Source organism: Crassostrea angulata, chromosome 7, assembly GCF_025612915.1.
Source record: "Crassostrea angulata isolate pt1a10 chromosome 7, ASM2561291v2, whole genome shotgun sequence".
NCBI classification, from domain to species: domain Eukaryota; kingdom Metazoa; phylum Mollusca; class Bivalvia; order Ostreida; family Ostreidae; genus Magallana; species Magallana angulata.
Genome location: NC_069117.1, coordinates 31047453 through 31064566, shown reverse-complemented (window position 1 = coordinate 31064566; position 17114 = coordinate 31047453). Strand labels below are relative to the sequence as shown.

Here is a 17114-nt window from a genome sequence, read left to right as displayed (position 1 = left end):
AAGTCATCGAAATCGGCTTCGTTGTAAACATGGACGAATGCAGATGATGCGGATAAATTATTGGAAATATTTCTCCCAAATTGTGTAGTATTTTCAATTTTTCCTACTAAATAAGGTATGTATTTAAATTTAAACATTAAATGAGAAAGTAGTTGAATTATCTACGAAAATGAATCGATTATTTATTGAACAATTAACGATTTAATTCTGTTTGCATATCATTCCTGCAACGTCAAACAAATTTACCTTTTTCATAGTTTTGTGTAATAATATGAAAATAAATTGTAAGGATTTTTTGTTGCAGTTTTTAAAAAACATGTTTGTATGATTGAAACAATCTATTTTTACTCAAAACAATGTCTGATATGAAAATATGTATGTTTTCATTCTATTCTTGTGTGCTGTTTTGTTTAACATTTAAATCAAAACAAAGAAAATACTTTGATGACAAAAATATCGTATTTTTATAGTGATATGTGTAGAATTTTTTATGCGTTCTATAATGTTTAATAAAACCCAGAGGGCATTAGCCATTTGCAAATAAGATGCCCTGACAGGCTGTTCTTGACATGCAACATGTTGGGATGAATAGCCCAAATATGATAGTCAGTACAGTACATAATAGCCCAAATAGGATAAGGATATAAATCTAAAGTGCAAAAAATAAAAATTTTGATTTTGAATTTTTGATTGAAATGGAAACCTCGCCTGTTACTTCAAATGATATATTTTAGGCTTAATTCTATATGTTATACAGTCAATTAAACTTCGTTATCTCAAACTAGATGGGACTATTTAAAAATTCGAGATACCTGAGTATTCGAGATATCGAGGGTAAAATACTTAAAAAATAAGTGGCTGGGACTTAAAAATCACTTTGACATATCCATTGTATTCGAGATATCGGTGTTCGAGATATCGAAGTTCAACTGTATATATATACAATATCACACTGTTTTGCTGTCAACCCTGGTATCAGCTGATTGTTTAGGTTTTGCCCAGGCTTGAAGATACAAAACTGATTACAGGTACACTGGGGATTTTGCATTAGTCTTATAATTTTTCAAAACACCAGGTCAATGCAATTTCAACCATATCCAAGTTATCAATTTGTTCAGTTTTCTTACAATCCTGTTCTGTTTATTATTAAGACTTGATGATCAAGGCTTATTATATTGTAAAGTATAGTATTTATGTGATATGTAATCATATATATGTACATGTATTATTTAATTACTGTTCTCATTCTCTTTTTTTTTCAGAGAAACTCCAAAAACTCTAAGTCTGTCAAAAATGACGTAAGTATCTTTCACATTCATTGTTTTAAATTCTCTCCAACCATATAACAGTGGTATATGAGATACAATGATAGCAATTCATCATAATGTTTTTTGAAGGATATGAAACAAAAAAAAATCACTAGCAATATAAATTTGTGTTAACACAGTACAAAACACAAAGACACACACCAAAACCCCCTCCCCAATCCCTCACAACAGTAGGGTCTAGATATATAGAATACCTGTTTACAGTTGAACTTTGATATCTCAAACAACGATATCTCAAATACAATGGATATGTTGAGTGATTTATAAGTCCCAAACACTTTTTAATTATCTAACCCTTGATATCTCCAATACTTGGATATCTCTAAGTTTTTAAAAAGTCCCATCTAGTTTGAGATAATGAAGTTTGGCTGTATTTTTTTTAATGAAAAAAGAATAAAATTTAACAGACACATGTATTTATTTGACCATTTCCTCAATTTGAAAGCCTTAGGAATCACTTTAAAATTTGGTCAATATATCAGATATTAATATGAACGAAATTTATCTGCAAAAATTGTTGATACATGTATAATAACTACCGGTATTGGTATTCAAACAAAAAGAATGTAGCAATTTTAAATTTATCCATGTGGATATTCTAGGACCCAGGGCTATTCGGGGCCCAGTTACGATAAATGGGTGGAGAGGACGGAAACCTCCACCCTCCACAAGATGAAGGAGACCTTCTGGACCACAAAGCAGGCAGTCATGCAGAAGCTGGGCAAGAAGGAAGATGAGCATGTGGTGGCGTCAGACTCGGAGCTGGATTCCAAGTTAGAGGTCAGTAACCATGCAGCCACAGACAAATCCAGTCAGACTTTACTTGAGTTGATGTCATTTGTTTATGCTTAGAAATGAAATTGTAAGATAGACTGTCAGTGTGTTTATATGGCTTGTAAGGCCTGGCAATGCATGGCAATTATTACTTGGTTTTCTTTTTTAAATGTTGTAGGTATTCAGAGCAATCCAGAAATCCTCCATGGGTTTATTAAGGGTTCTTGAAAAATATCAGGACAGGCTCTGTGGTATGTAATCAGATATTCAAATACTTGTACCAGATATCAGATAATCTTATTTCCCAGTAGTCTCACAAGATTTACCGGTACTCTAGAATTAAATTGTGTTGCAGTCATATCATTTGATGAGAACAATAACGGCCAATATTTTTCAGTAGGTGGTCAATAGGAGTGAGATGAATTCTTGAAATGAATAGATAGGGTTTTACTTATGATCTCATGATGTTTGTTGTTAGTTTTGTCACAAGACGAGAATGCCACAGGAAGATTCCTGAAATCTCAGAGTAACCTAGACAAGACACGAGCAGGGAAGATGATGGCTGCCGTGGGAAAATCTCAAAGCTTTTCGGCTCAACAAAGGTACCATTTCACAGATAATTACAACTGGAGTTGAAGGGCATTAATATTGTGATGAACTCAAACATTAGAACCCCTTATGGTTCTTGGCATAAAGAATGTTTATACTTTATAGTTTTAAAACTGAGTGTTATAATCCAGAAAAAATTACATTTTTTTTTCCATAAAAGTTATGCGTATACATGTATCTGATATTGCATAAACATGGACTTAACATTATTTTGAAAATATGGTATGCTTAACTACATGATAAAATTGGAGGACATACAGAATCTACCAAACAATTCATATGAAATTGTTTGCACAAATAATAAATCCATTGTTCAACAAGGCACTCTTTGAAAGAAGAAAATTTTGATAAAATAAAAACAATAAAAGAATGTAAACTATACCTGCGGAAGTTAAAATTTCAGCAAGACACATGTACCTGTGTTCCAAAAGATGACTAGGTTACTGAACTAAATGTATATATATATATTTTTACATTTATTTATCACTTCAAGGAATATCAATGAAGATAACCAGAATGGATTATATAAACTGAGTGCTTCTTAATATGCATGATCATAACTTCCTTATGAGATATCATTTTGAAATAAGATCAGGGTTCAATGATAATTAAGGAACTGATTTGAGATTAAGTGGATTTCTATAGCATTAATGTTTTTGAAAACCCACCTGTTTGAGGTTAGGAGAAAAATATTAACAATGCATGTTTCTTTATAATTTGCAAGTGTCATAGCAGGCTCTCACCCATTTATCAACTTATTTTTAATATGTTCTTTTGAAACTGTCATCGCAGGCTGTCACTAAGAGTGCCTCTAGTGCGCTTGTACCAAGAAGTGGAGACGTTCCGATACCGTGCCATATCTGATACGCTGATGACTATAAACAGAATGGAGGCGGCGCGCACCGAGTACAGAGGGGCTCTGTTATGGATGAAAAATGTCTCAGAGGAACTCGATCCCGATACATATAAACAACTAGAAAAATTTAGAAAAGTAGGTTCAGGGTTCATAATTATGTAATCTTTTTGAGCATATACCTTGAACTTTGATTATATTTCCCATTAAAGAAATGAAAGGTAAAAAGAGGAAATAATTACATACTCTGCTAGACAAAAGCCTTTAGAACTTATATGACTATGAATACATGGGTGAAAATACTTTTAACATGTAACATGTGTCTGTAAATGAACAGAGTTGTTAGAATTTGTATTTTTGATGAATTTACTGGTATTCTTTGAAAACTTTTCTTTAAAATGATGCTCTTTGTAACAAATGATGATGCATATGAACTTATGACATTACATCCTACATTATAAAATGATATCACAGAGAAGAAAGGCATGTTGTAATCAGTTATAGAACCATCAGTGAGAAATACATCATTTTATTAATAAATGCTTTGCTTCTCCAAGTCATATAAAACCTTCTTTTATCATTGTATCAGCTTTTTATGATATGCGGTACACTTGATCTGAAAGCATTCTCCATCTTTCTTTAGGTCCAGGCCCAAGTGAGGAAGACGAAGGCGAAGTTTGACAAGCTGAAGTTGGACGTCATGCAGAAGGTGGACCTCCTAGCTGCCTCCCGATGTAACATGTTCTCTCACGTTCTAGCTAATTATCAATCCACCCTCCTCCACTTCTGGGAGAAAACTTCTCGCACCATGACAGCAGTGGCAGAAAGCTTTAAAGGATACCAATATTATGAGTTCAACATTATCAAAGTAAGCTTTAAGGAGTTCATCAATCAAAGTTTAACACTGAAATATACGTGAACTTATTTCCTATTATGAATTCACCTTGTTTTGGAGAAACAAAGGTTTTATAAAGTCACTGTCAATGAATCTACGAATCAGGAGCAATTTATTGTAATTGTTGGAATATCCTCTTGATATTAATCTAAGCTATAGTCTGTCACAAGTTATTGCTTCCATCAATTTTTGATGATTTTTATTAAAAATACACATACCTGTGAAAGAAATACAATTGAAATTGATGAAAAGGAATATATCCAAGATATCTTCATTGAACAATTATCCTTTTTCACTCATAAAATTTCACAGGAACGAAAACAATTTTCTTACGGAGATTTATAATGGGTAATGGGTAATGTTTACATCTTTTCTCCATTCGGAATACACTCAGAATACATCGCGCATTTTTTTAACGTTATCATCCGGGCTTATTAATGGCTGATGCAATGCAAAATCTCTGTAGACTTTCAATTTTGAGATGTGTATTGAAACCTGAAGCGGTAGAGGGGGCGTTTCAAAACAGATAATCTGGACATTTTTTATATTAGTGGATGAACGTAGTTTGAGCACAAAGGTATTTACTATTATTGAAATATCAAGCAAAAAGTGGTGGAAGCAAAAACTCGGGGCAGAGTATAGTCAATATTTGAGGAAAATTGACCAGTCAATATTTTTCCAGATGAACTAATTTTTCAATTACTGACTGTTGAGTTATATAGTGAATATACCTACCATATGTCTTGTTAGAATATCTTGTATTTGTATTTGTTTTTCACAGGAACTTGCAGAGCCTAGCAAAAAGCTGTCCGAGGAAACCTCTAAATCAGAACCAGCAGAAAAAGACATCGATGACGATGATTTTGATCCAAGCAAGTAAGTGGCTTGCAGGGTTAAGTTGCATGCCTGTAATTCATTGTGTATTGTCTATGGTTACATTTATCAAGTATGGTTAATAAAGAGAGAGCACAATAGGTTATAGAGTTTTTCCCAGCAAGTTGAAATTTTTGTTTTCTTCTCATCTTTTTGGTTTTTAATAAGAATAATTTTTAAATACATGTAGTACATATTATGAAAAATTTATTTTTTCAATCTCTAATTGATAGATATTTTATTTAATTTCATTGCATGAGTAGATTTTATCTCCTGTATATATATAATTTTGATTTTTGAGATGTGTAGATATTTTGTAGTTATATGTTGTTTTGTGTCTGTGTTTTGATTAAGCTGTGACGGGTGTAAGGGTAAAGGGCCTAGAGATCCCTCGGGTCAGAGAGAAGTCCCAGAGGATGATAGGTAATTGTATTCACTTGGAGTGTGTTAATTACAAGCTTTCTATGCATCATCAGAACCCACGGGTTTTCTATCCTGTGAAAGTAAAGCACCTGGTAATGAATAGAAAAATCTGTGGGTTTTGACAATGCTTTCCATGTTGCTTTTAAACCTATTTGACAGAAATTTACACCTACATGTACAGATAAAGTGCTTGTAGTGAATTCAAGTTGCATTTGACAAAATTTAAACCATATACATGTACTCAAATTCTAGTTGTAATGAACAAGTTTAGCAGATGGAAATCTTTTTTAAGGATGTACTAATTAGTTAGATATAGGGCTATCTCAGAAAAATGAAATGGATGTTATACTTCTTTAAGTGAGGGTATATGTCCAAAATGTGGTCGTTTTGAGCAAGAGGAGAAAGAGTCACACCTAAAAAGTCACACTGAGAAGATTAATGTCCCTTTACAAAGCCAGGCTGCTGAACCTTGTGAAGAGAATAGGTATCGCCTGGGCCAAGTGTGTTCTTTATTTAGTAACCGTTTAACCAAGAGTCACTGTGGTAGATTTTCAAATTAACAGTGTAATCAGTGGCTGTTCTCCTCACACTTTTAAGACAGCTAGCTCTTACTTTTGAATTATCATGCACCTTTTAAAAATTCCTTTTCATAACATGGGAGATTAATCTTCATGGTCAACACTTCTGCGAATGTAGTATTTTGTCAGTTACACATTATGTTCTCTCCCAGCACTTCTAACAGGATTCTGAGTTTAAAACGGATATAAATCAAAGGACTTCATTGTGTTTTGTGTCTTATAAGTCTGATGTTTCTTTTCTTCTTGTTGATTTTATTATAGTCAATATGTTTTTATTTTGTAGTGTTGAGTTTTTTCGCAGTTACAAAAACTATTCCTACTAATATTTTACTTTGTTTGATAGAAGTCAAAATACATGTATTTTATTTCTGACAAAAATTCTTCATAAAATGTACCAAAACTGCCATCTATTTTTAAACTAATAATAAAATGGTTTTAAAATCATTTCAGAAAACATTTCAAAATATTTGGGTATAAATGCTTCTTCTTGGAGGTACCTGTTTTCAAACAGAGTTGATTTCTTTTTTAGATTGATAGCATTTGATGAAGATGAAGGAGAGACGGAGAATGCTGATATCAAGAATGACAGTTTGTCAAACTTGTATGATATAACCTCAGAAAGTACCGGTAAGTTGTGAAATTGACAGGAGGGGCAAGAAATAAATGTTTATTTGAAATTACATTTGTTTTAAAATACACTAAGATGAACAATTTAACCCAAAGAAATAAATTCTTTCATTTTTTGATGAATTGTAGATGAAAATAATTCAAATAACCTTGAAGACAATGCTAAGGACCCTGCACCATTTATTGGAATGGGAGAGGACTCTAAAGAATTAACAGAGGAGGATTTTGATTTCTCTGGAGCCTTCAAAATGAGTGAACCACTGCCTGGAGCCAAGTCAGAGAAAGGTAGGAGTATTATAAATAAAAACAAGGATGACAGAATATTTTATATAATTCATGGTTCATTTTTCAAATCCATCTAGTGCACTGATCTATTTGATGCTGGTATACAATACTAGTACATGTATGTCATAGGCTAGCTGCAGAACTGTAGCTCTCCGGGAAAAAGAAATTGACAGACCGGAGAGCTACAGGGCCACCCATTGAAAAAATTGTATATTTATTGCGCAGAAATACGTGCAGTAAGTTTTGGACTGATTTACCGTATTTATATGCAAATTCTGTGAAAACAATTAGTACCATTAAATTCTTCATGCAATTTACTACTGAGATCGCCTCTTTATTTGCCCCAGACTTTCTCCGAAACACGCTACCGACCTCGGAAAATCAAGTATGTTGAATTTACATCAAGATCGAGAGTCGCCATTTTTACATGTAAACAAAGTGCACGACATAAATTTACGGGACTGGTGATGGTGTTTAAAAGGCTATCCAAGGCAAGTGAAGGGACGATATCAGTAGTATATTGCATGAAAAAATTTAATGGTACTAATTGTTTTCACAGAATTTGCGTATAAATAAGGTAAATCAGTCCAAAACTAGCGCACGTTTTTCTGCACAATAAATATACAATTTTTTCAATGGGTGGCCCTGTAGCTCTCCGGTCTGTCAATATTTTTTTTCCTGGAGAGCTACAGTTCTGCAGCTAGTCATAGGCATATTCATCTGGTTTTGGGGTATGAAATATGATTTGCCAAACTTCATTTCATATATGTGATATAAATCTTGGAAGAATTTTGGAATTTTAATCTGATTGTAAGAAAGTTAACATATACGGTTCATTTTGTGTCTTTCTGTTAATCTTCCTCCCAAAAAAAAAACACTCTTCCAACATGCAAATATTTACTACAGTGTGGTATTGAAAGGAAATCGACAAAGATATAAGATGATAAATACAGCTGTGTAACATTTCTGGTCATTTATTGCATGGGTGGAAAAGTGTATAAAAAGTGTCAAGCATTAATTGATAACAGTGCATTGAATGTGAATTTCATGTAACAGTTCAATGTATATTAATCAGCAGAAAAAATTGATAAAAAATTTGCACCTGTTACTTTTTAGTAGATTAAATCGAGTGACTTTTAAATAAAAACAAAAGATTTCAAAAATCATGTGAGATAAATCCATCTACATATTTTTTATGTTCAGTAATATCAAGTTCTTTATACATGTACTTTTGTTCTCTAAATCCAGGAAGCTTTCTGTGGAATAAAGTTTAGTTAAACAGTTCATACTAAATGCGTGTACATATTTTGGGGGAAAACAGTCCAAAAGTTCACTATAAATACTTGTAAAGTCTAACTTTTCCTAATGCCTCTGACACCAGGAAAAATCCCTTCTTCGATATATTAACAGCCATGGGGTGCCATATACTGTTACTCTTGGTCAGTAAAAATTTGTTGAGTTTTCCATCAGGATTCAGAAGATGGATGCGATGATTTTGATTGTCTGCAACAAAGATATACCCATAGTCGTCCACACAAATCCCAAATGGCTGCAAAATCTGCTGCTCTTTGACGCCATAGGTTCCATACTCTGCAATCAATCGACCTTCCATGTTGAAAACTTTAATATTTGGAGCGGCAGTGTCGGTAACTAAGATGTTGTCTTCATGAGTGGTGGTGATGTAGTAAGGGTCTACCAGAATTCGGTTTCCTTTCTTGTCCAGGCCATCTATTGTTTTGATCAAGTTCCCATTTTTGGGATCATGAACTGTGATCCTCTGTTGTCGACAGTCAACTACCAGAATTTCCCCTTTGCTGTTTGTTGTAATCCCGCGAGGATGCTTAAAGAATCCTGATATAGTGAGAAGGTGGTTTCCTTCTTGGGTAAAGACTTTGACATTTTCTTTCTCATAGTCTGTTAAGGCAATTGTATCATTTTCAAGAACTGTGACATCAAATGGAATTCCTATTTTGTTGTCATTTTGTCCTGTGAACTCTTTCAGTAGTTTCCCTACCGAGTCGAAGACCTTGATCTTTTTGTTGTCTCGATCCACTATGACAACATTGTCTTTCTTTGTGATAGCCATCCCAGTTGGCCAGATATCCCGGCTCTCATCAGTTCCTTCAGAATCAAAGGAAAGTAGAAACTCTGGTGTGCTCTTGACATTGGGTAAAACTGAGGTTATTCTTAACTCACTCCCAGCTAACTGATTTGACTCACTTTTGCCAACAGGAATCATGTCATTTGAGAGCTTGCCTAGCAAGGTCTGGACATTCTGCTCCGTATTGGCACCTGGAATGAACCCAATCCTGAGTTTAGCAGTTAGACCATCCATTTGCATTTTGATGAGTTGAGTGAGTCTGGATGTGATTTCTCGGTGCATGACCAGAACTTCCTCCGGCTTTCCGTGAGCCATTAGCTGGTTCAGAAAATGAGCATTGTTATGAAGAGAGGTAGAGGCAATCTGTAGATTCTTCAGCTTTTCTTTGGCTTGATTCATCTCCGCTTCACACGACTCTTTGATCTCCTGCTGGAGCTTGTCCTTGCACTCGTCAATCATTCGGTGGAGGCTCTCTGCCTGTGATTGGGTGTCTGTCAGTAACTGTTCCTTAGTCTGATCCAGATTCTCAGAGTACTTCTCTAGAAATTCACAGTAGTTCTGTATGGAAGGAAGACGAGTCTTGATGCTGGAAATCAGCCCTTTGATTTGTTTAGAATATTTTGGCAATGCATTTTCAAAGTCAACAATATTGTGACTAACATGTGCAGACGTTTGGCACTCCGGGCAAAGAAGCATTTCACAGTCAGTGCAGAAAGATGTTAGGTAACTATCTTCATGTTCCTCACACTTCAGTTTCTGGTTTTGTCTGATGTCATGATCATAGAGACCATTTTTAACCTGCTCATATGGCACAACTTGGTGGGTCCTTGTAATCTTTGTCTTCTGATGAGCTTCATGACAATTCCCGCACATGTCATCATGACAGTTCAGACACAAGGACACAGCATCCACAGTTTTACCTGCATACTGGCAGTAGTCACAGTGTCTGCCAGAATCATGTTTGTACTTATAAAGTTTACACAAGTCAAATAGAAATGCATTGCTTTGAAAAGCACTCTCTCCTCCATCTGGGAGAAATATGGAAGACAGGCAGATCGGACAGGCAAACTGCTCCAGCACTTTTCCATTTGGAATGTTATCTTTAGATTCCTGGTTTTCTGACTGAGAGCTTATTTGGTGTGGAAGTTTCTGAATGCACTCTGCACACAGACTATGAAGACATGGCAGCAGTCGAGGATTCTGGTAGTCATGGCAACAGCTGGAACACTTCAGGAAGTTTGATTCTACCAGCTCAGCAAGAGTTTCCTCTACATCCATTCTGTGCTGTAAATGGAAAAATTATGAGTCATTAAATTTGGTTCTCAATTTTTTTCTTCATTTTGCCAAATCAATTTTTTTCTTCATTTTTCAAAATCAATTTTCCATGAATTATTCCTGGGTGATTTATTCTTGGAATTCAAATATTTAAAGATAAAGTGTGATATGCACAAGAGAAAATATTTGCAGCTTTGATATAGGCACAAACTTTAATATTAATTCATATCTACTATACATGTACTGGTATATGAGATCATTTATCTAGTGGTATACATGCAACAGGTATTCTAGGTAGCAACGAAATGGCCTCACTACCTGTTGAAATTTTCAATAAATGAACAGCTTTATCTTTTTTTTATCTGGTGTGAAAACAATATTCAGCTGTGACTTCAGCCCGAAATTAACTTCCATCAATAAACCCCAGAATTGTTATTGGCTCAGCTTGTACTTTATGACTTGAAATTAGCAACATAGATTTGAATACCGGTATTAGATTGATTATTTAATCAAAGAGGTTGTTAACAATGGCACTGTTATTTTTTTTCCCCTGCACCAAGTCAATTCCCATTTCTAGAGAGTCCTAACAAGCGAAGCAATTAAAGAGTCCCTGTGTTTTATATGGGGTGTTTGCGTTATCGGGCTAGAGCTTTATCGAGTTTTTCCAATATTTCTGCGGTGATTAAACATGATCTGTAAATGTTGGTCTGTTTGTTTTAGTGCTGTTTTAGGTTTAATTTTGATTTAGAACAATATCTGTGCTAACAAATGTTTAAGTATATATATTCATTGGTAACCAAATTTCAAATGTATACATGTATTGCAACGCAGATTGTAGGTTTGAGCAAATAGATGGAGGAATTTGAATTAATATTTCTAGGTTTTGATTTCCCAACTCAAACAGACAAGAACTGTGAACCATGTAATGTCCAGATAAACATTATTTTAATTTATTTCTACGGCAATTCAACATACATATTCTAATCTACAAAGTATGATGTTGAATTTAACCTATTTCCTTAGGAGAAAAAATGCTCCCAAGAAATTTTTTCATAAAAAAATTTTTATGAACACAATTTACTGAATTACTATAAATAAAGGGAATTGATCCTATGTGAGTTAATCCTACCTGTAGGTGAGATGATCACATTAAAGGCTCTGTCTGTCAAGGTATGTTCCTATTGACCCAGGGTTCCCAGACGATGAGCTAATCTGTCCTACCCCCCAAAGGAAGAAAAAAGTATCGCCCACATAGATGTTGTCCTATCACTGTGACAACTGGCTTCCACTGAAACAACTCTCGATTGCTCTAGGACGACGTCGTGATCAAGACCAGCGATCGCCGACAAACTAAATCCGTAAACTACCGTACTCCAGGCAGCTACCATTTAAATCTACCTAAAATTGAATTTACTCTTTTTTTTTCTTAATGTTCTTACTATAGCATTTAAATTACTCCTTCTGATTTCTGAATTCCTTGGAGTCAGAATGTTCAGACTGGTGGAACAAACCTGTCATCGATTTAAAAGGAGGGGGAAGGAATGGTTCTTATTCGGGCAATTGATTGGGTCGTGATCAGCCCCGTTTGATGGCCCTAAATGACATTTGTGTTGGAGACAGAAAAGGCTTATTGATCCGTGTTCAGATATTGTTACGTTATCTGCCACGGTTGTCAAATGTATTTTTTATGAAACCCTTTATCTGTGGAAAGCTTGGAATGCGCTCATTTTTCTCTAATATCAAATAAAGAGGGAGTCTTTTTATTAACATTTTTGTTTGAAAATGTTATATTCACTGAATGCATGAATTGTTTCTATTGAACTTTTTTTAATGTTGCATTTGGAGACCATTCTTTTCAAAAATGGAAATGGGAAAAAGAAAATGAATGAGAAAAGAACATCTTTTGTCATATATACGTACTGCATTAAGAAATTTTCAGACAGCTTGAGATTTAAAAACCATGAAGTGCAAAGCACTCAACATATCATGATTGTTTTTAAATAATCAGAAAGAATGAAAATTCTGAAGTACATTTTATGTGTAGTATTTTCAAGATCCATGATTATGAATGTCTATAGTATCTTTATTAAAATTTAAGTATCGAAAATTTTCAACAATATTTAAATATAATTCATATTACAACACACTGTTATGTCTTAAACTTTAGATTGCATACAAATTTGATTTGAGTACTAAAAATCAGTACAAGTATAGTACTTGTAATATTGAAGCCCTGTTATATATATTTGCATGTCAGTCAGCGATTAAAATTTGAACCTTGCACATTGATGTATAAAAACCCACTTAATAAGGATAAACTCAATCCCCTCTAAGGTTTGTTTTAGCATATTTTGTTTCCAATTCCATTCCTTGAATAATCTGTCCCTATGTAGGTATAAACTATTGTTGTTTGGGATTTAAGTGCGCCCAAATGTTCTGTATTTAATCTTTTGAAAACATACCAATAATGCAGAGGACAAATATTCCATTGAAAGCATAGGAAAGCACACCATCGTCCACCAATTTCAATTAAAATGTCTATTGACAACTGTTAAAGAAATTTTATGTTTGAATACTCTGAAATACGGGAAGGCTTTAAAGTTAAACTTTTCCTACCTATTATAAACCAATGACAAGCACCAGCAGAGTTAGGCAAGCATGAACAGTTGTCTTTGCAAGATGACACATAGGGATCTTTCATTCTTTTAATGCTTCTGTACGGTTTTTATATTGAAAAAAAAAATTAATCGCATTATGTTTTGAAGTATTAAAGATTTTAAGAGTTATACTCTGTATGCATTTTGATTTCTTACTTAGAGGAAGATTTGCACCCCATATTAAATAGATGTGTTGGTGCATGCACAATTTCCTAAATAAATACATGTATTCTGATCATATTTGATAACAAATTAAAACATATGAATGTGATTGATAAGAATTTATTGTGAAGGTTTTTTTTTTTTTTTGGGGGGGGGGGGGGGGGGGGGGCTGAATTACCAATATCTTTGAATGTACATAGTATGGTTTACAGCCTGCTGTGTGTGAAGTGCCTTGATTGGCCTGGTTATAGGGCCCCACATGTTGTTTTCTGTACACATGTTAACGGCTAGTCGCTGTTGACAGAGGAACTTGTGTTTTATCAGGGCCACTTGACTAGGCTAGATTTTCACCAGGTAATCCCTTTACAGATGATAAGTGAGTCCTGTCAAAGATTTCCAATCAATAACGCCTCACCAAATAACAGTTATATGCTGGTCGTAAATTTGGTATTAAAGTCTGACAGACAGATATTTTGCTATCTTTTGAACTACATGTATTGACAAAATCATTATCTGCATAACCTGGAATCCCCTTGATTAGGAGTATTTACATATCCTGGCATTCCCGAACTTGAAATGGGGCAGGGAGGAAGGACCAAGGATGGAGGCAGTAATACATCTGATTATTAACTTAAATTAATGATTCAATTGTTGCTTTGCCCATTTCAGTATAAACAAGGCTAGTAGCATGAGAAAGTTTTGGTAAAAAGGCACATTCTCCCATCATTGTTTCTCTTGCTTTTCCATCTCATATTCCCACTCCTGCTCCAATTCATGTTATATGGTACCAGGGTATATAAAGATTGTTTTGTAACTTGAAACATTTGACAATGCAAGGTAAATTTTCATTGAGCAGAGAGGTGAATGTTTTCATCTTGTATCTTGCAGTGATCTCTGACCTTTTGGCCGATGACCTCCCCCTGGGTCAGGATGACACGGACAAAGATGACCTGACAATTCTCAACGAGATCCTGAACGCTCCCTCCACAGGTGGAGATGACTTTTCTAAGGAGTGGCAGGCGGTGTTCGGAACTATGCCTCTGTCTTCCGGCACCACCTATACCCCCGGGGAGACGGACCAGGCGGAGTTCATGCCCTCCAACCTGCTGGACCTGAACAAACAGATGTCAGTAATGAGTTTATCACAAAGTAGTACCGGTAAGTATGTTTATGATAATCCCTGGTTTATAGCAGATTAATATCAGTTTACATAAAGAAGAGGAGCTATCAATATTTCAGTAATAGATGTATTTTAGATTTTCATCAGTTTAAATAAAGCAGGAGGTTTATTGATTTATGGTTAATGTGAGAAGAGATATTTCAGTAATACTAATTACATGGCATTGCATGGTACATTACAGTGTTAATCAAAATGTTATCGGTATGATATTATAAAAAAAAAATAGAATAGAAAAATTATTGTAAAATAAAATGCTATTCAGGTTTTAATGTGAAATTCATCTGTATATTTCTTCAGCAGGTGCCCCCTCGGCAGGAGCACAGGCATCAACTAAATCCCCAGGCGTCAACAAATCGCAGCAACAGCTGCCTAAATCAAAATCCAACAAGCAGGTTAGTATAGTCCTACAGTGTACCATCAGTGAGAATCCATGGTCAATTCTCATTGCCCATTTTCTTTATAAAATGAATAACATAATTTACACCTTGATCTAAAGAAAGACAACTCTAAATAAAGAATGTTATTTGTTCGTTTTTTTTCAGGGAAAGAAGGACATGTCTGCTTGGTTCAGCCTGTTTGCCGATCTAGACCCACTATCAAACCCTGATGCAGTTGGCAAGACATCAGACGACATGACAGACGCACAATTTTGATAAAATTGTGATATGTCCTGTTCCCATGGATTCGGCTTCAGAACCTCTGGTCATTATATATGCATCCCATGACAGTGTTAATCATTCTATCATATACATGTACTAGTATGGACTGGATGTGCTCTCATTTGACAGACTTATTATTTTCACCAGTCTGCAAATATTTTCACTCTAAGCACGGCATATTTGTTGATCAGAAATGTTCTATTGTATGACATGCTTCAAATTGTGGTTTACATTTTTCATTTCGTGTGCATAATATATAAGAGACTTCTCTCCTATATACCGTAACTGAATTTATGTAACTGGATTGTTAAATTCATTTCACATGAATTTTACTGTACTGGTAGTAAAAAATGGTGTTAACGGTAGTCCAAGGTAAAAGAATAATGTGCAAAAATTTTTGTTTTGTTTTATGTTCTATTGATTATAGAGAAATCCATCATTATATGGGTATTAGTGTATTTATACACCCCCTTTTTTCTTTACCGGGGTATAAAAAATTAAGATTGATATCTAGAAATCCAGTCCTTTTATGTATTTTTTTTTTTTTTTACATTTTCCCCATAATTGATATTAGCTAGGCTGGCATTTATTGCTGAATCTCCCAATTTAAAATGGTGATTTGAGATCTGATTGATTCTATATCATCTATTATTGACAGTTTATCTCTAATCTCAATCTGTATAGTTTCTGTGTCTTAATTGTGAAAAATTGCTTGTTGTTGTTACTTTATTAGATATTTTTTACATAGATATTTAATAGAAGAGTATACTAGTATATGCATATTCCCAAGAAGGACCAGTTCATGAATGGATATGCAGTTGACATCATTATGAAACTGAATGTGAAATGATTATTATGCACATATCTACACAAAAAAAGATCCATATGAAACAAAGAATTTTGGTGAAAAAAAATCTGTGCTGTAAAAAAATAGAAAATAGCAAGATACAGTAGTCAATATTCATTGATATGTAGCAAAGAAAAATAATTTGTTGTTCAATGAAACATGTAATTGTATTTCAAGAGTATAAGATGAAGTTTCATTTGAACTGTGTGTGGTGTTAGGATGTTTTAGAATACATCTGAATTATGTGTTTTGTTGTTTTCAAATTCTGTGTTTAGTAGTGCAATATAAAAATTATATTACACATCCTCTTTCATACATTGTGAATAGAAAGACTGTTCAATTTTATATTGGTCTTTGCTTTGAGCTCTTAATTTTCTTCCTAGTAATTTGATTAGCATTGACTAGGCTTTTGATTTTTTATGATAATCAGAAAGTGTCTGCCTGTAAAATTTTTCTGAAAATACCAGTATATCCTTTCCCAAAAATTTTATTCTCATTTGCATTTTGGTCAATATCAACTTACCATAGCATTCCATTCCGAGATTTTTTTTTTATACACAATATGCTAAAGTTATGGGTATTACAATAGTATTCCAAGACTTTTATTTATACAATGATAATATATTACATTAAATTTACGGTTATATTATACTCTGTATTCCAACACTACTTTTGAAACTGTAGTGGATTCAGAATATCAATTCCTTAAAGATTGTTTATCAATCTTTATCAAAATCATGCATTCCATTGAAATAACTGAATTGTTAGTGAATTATATTTAACAGATCTCACATGCTATTTTTTTGTTCAAGCTTTATTTAAAATAAAGACGTTATTTATTTCTCCTGAAATCCAATGTGTAGGTTGTGGGGCAATTTTCTTTTGTTTGTGATATTATTAATGTTATTTTTTCTTTATTTTTTGCTATTGTTATATATACTGATGTCCTACATATTAAATCCAAATAAATCTAGAAACTCATTCAGAG

At 33.9% G+C, this 17114-nt stretch overlaps 2 protein-coding genes across 5 annotated transcripts; one reads left to right on the top strand and one right to left on the bottom strand.

Annotated features, from left to right (window-relative positions):
- On the top strand, positions 1-17107 carry LOC128192733 (islet cell autoantigen 1-like). 4 transcript variants are annotated; one of them, XM_052865669.1, is made up of 15 exons: positions 1-115; positions 1263-1298; positions 1931-2108; positions 2281-2353; positions 2581-2704; positions 3504-3702; positions 4208-4432; positions 5241-5335; positions 5687-5755; positions 6114-6239; positions 6863-6954; positions 7090-7245; positions 14329-14598; positions 14921-15012; positions 15163-17107. In XM_052865669.1, the coding sequence occupies exons 2-15, from the start codon at positions 1294-1296 to the stop codon at positions 15271-15273; spliced, it is 1815 nt and encodes a 604-aa protein (XP_052721629.1). In that variant the 5' UTR covers positions 1-115; positions 1263-1293; the 3' UTR covers positions 15274-17107. The 4 variants fall into 4 exon arrangements, with proteins under 4 accessions (XP_052721629.1, XP_052721628.1, XP_052721630.1 ...); XM_052865668.1 differs by having other exon boundaries at positions 14918-15012; XM_052865670.1 differs by lacking the exon at positions 6114-6239 and having other exon boundaries at positions 2-115; positions 14918-15012.
- On the bottom strand, positions 8204-12362 carry LOC128192729 (tripartite motif-containing protein 2-like). Its single transcript, XM_052865661.1, has 2 exons — positions 11751-12362; positions 8204-10630 (listed from the first exon to the last, which is right to left on the bottom strand). The coding sequence occupies exon 2, from the start codon at positions 10622-10624 to the stop codon at positions 8579-8581; it is 2046 nt and encodes a 681-aa protein (XP_052721621.1). The 5' UTR covers positions 10625-10630; positions 11751-12362; the 3' UTR covers positions 8204-8578.
- Positions 17108-17114: the final 7 nt, after the last annotated feature.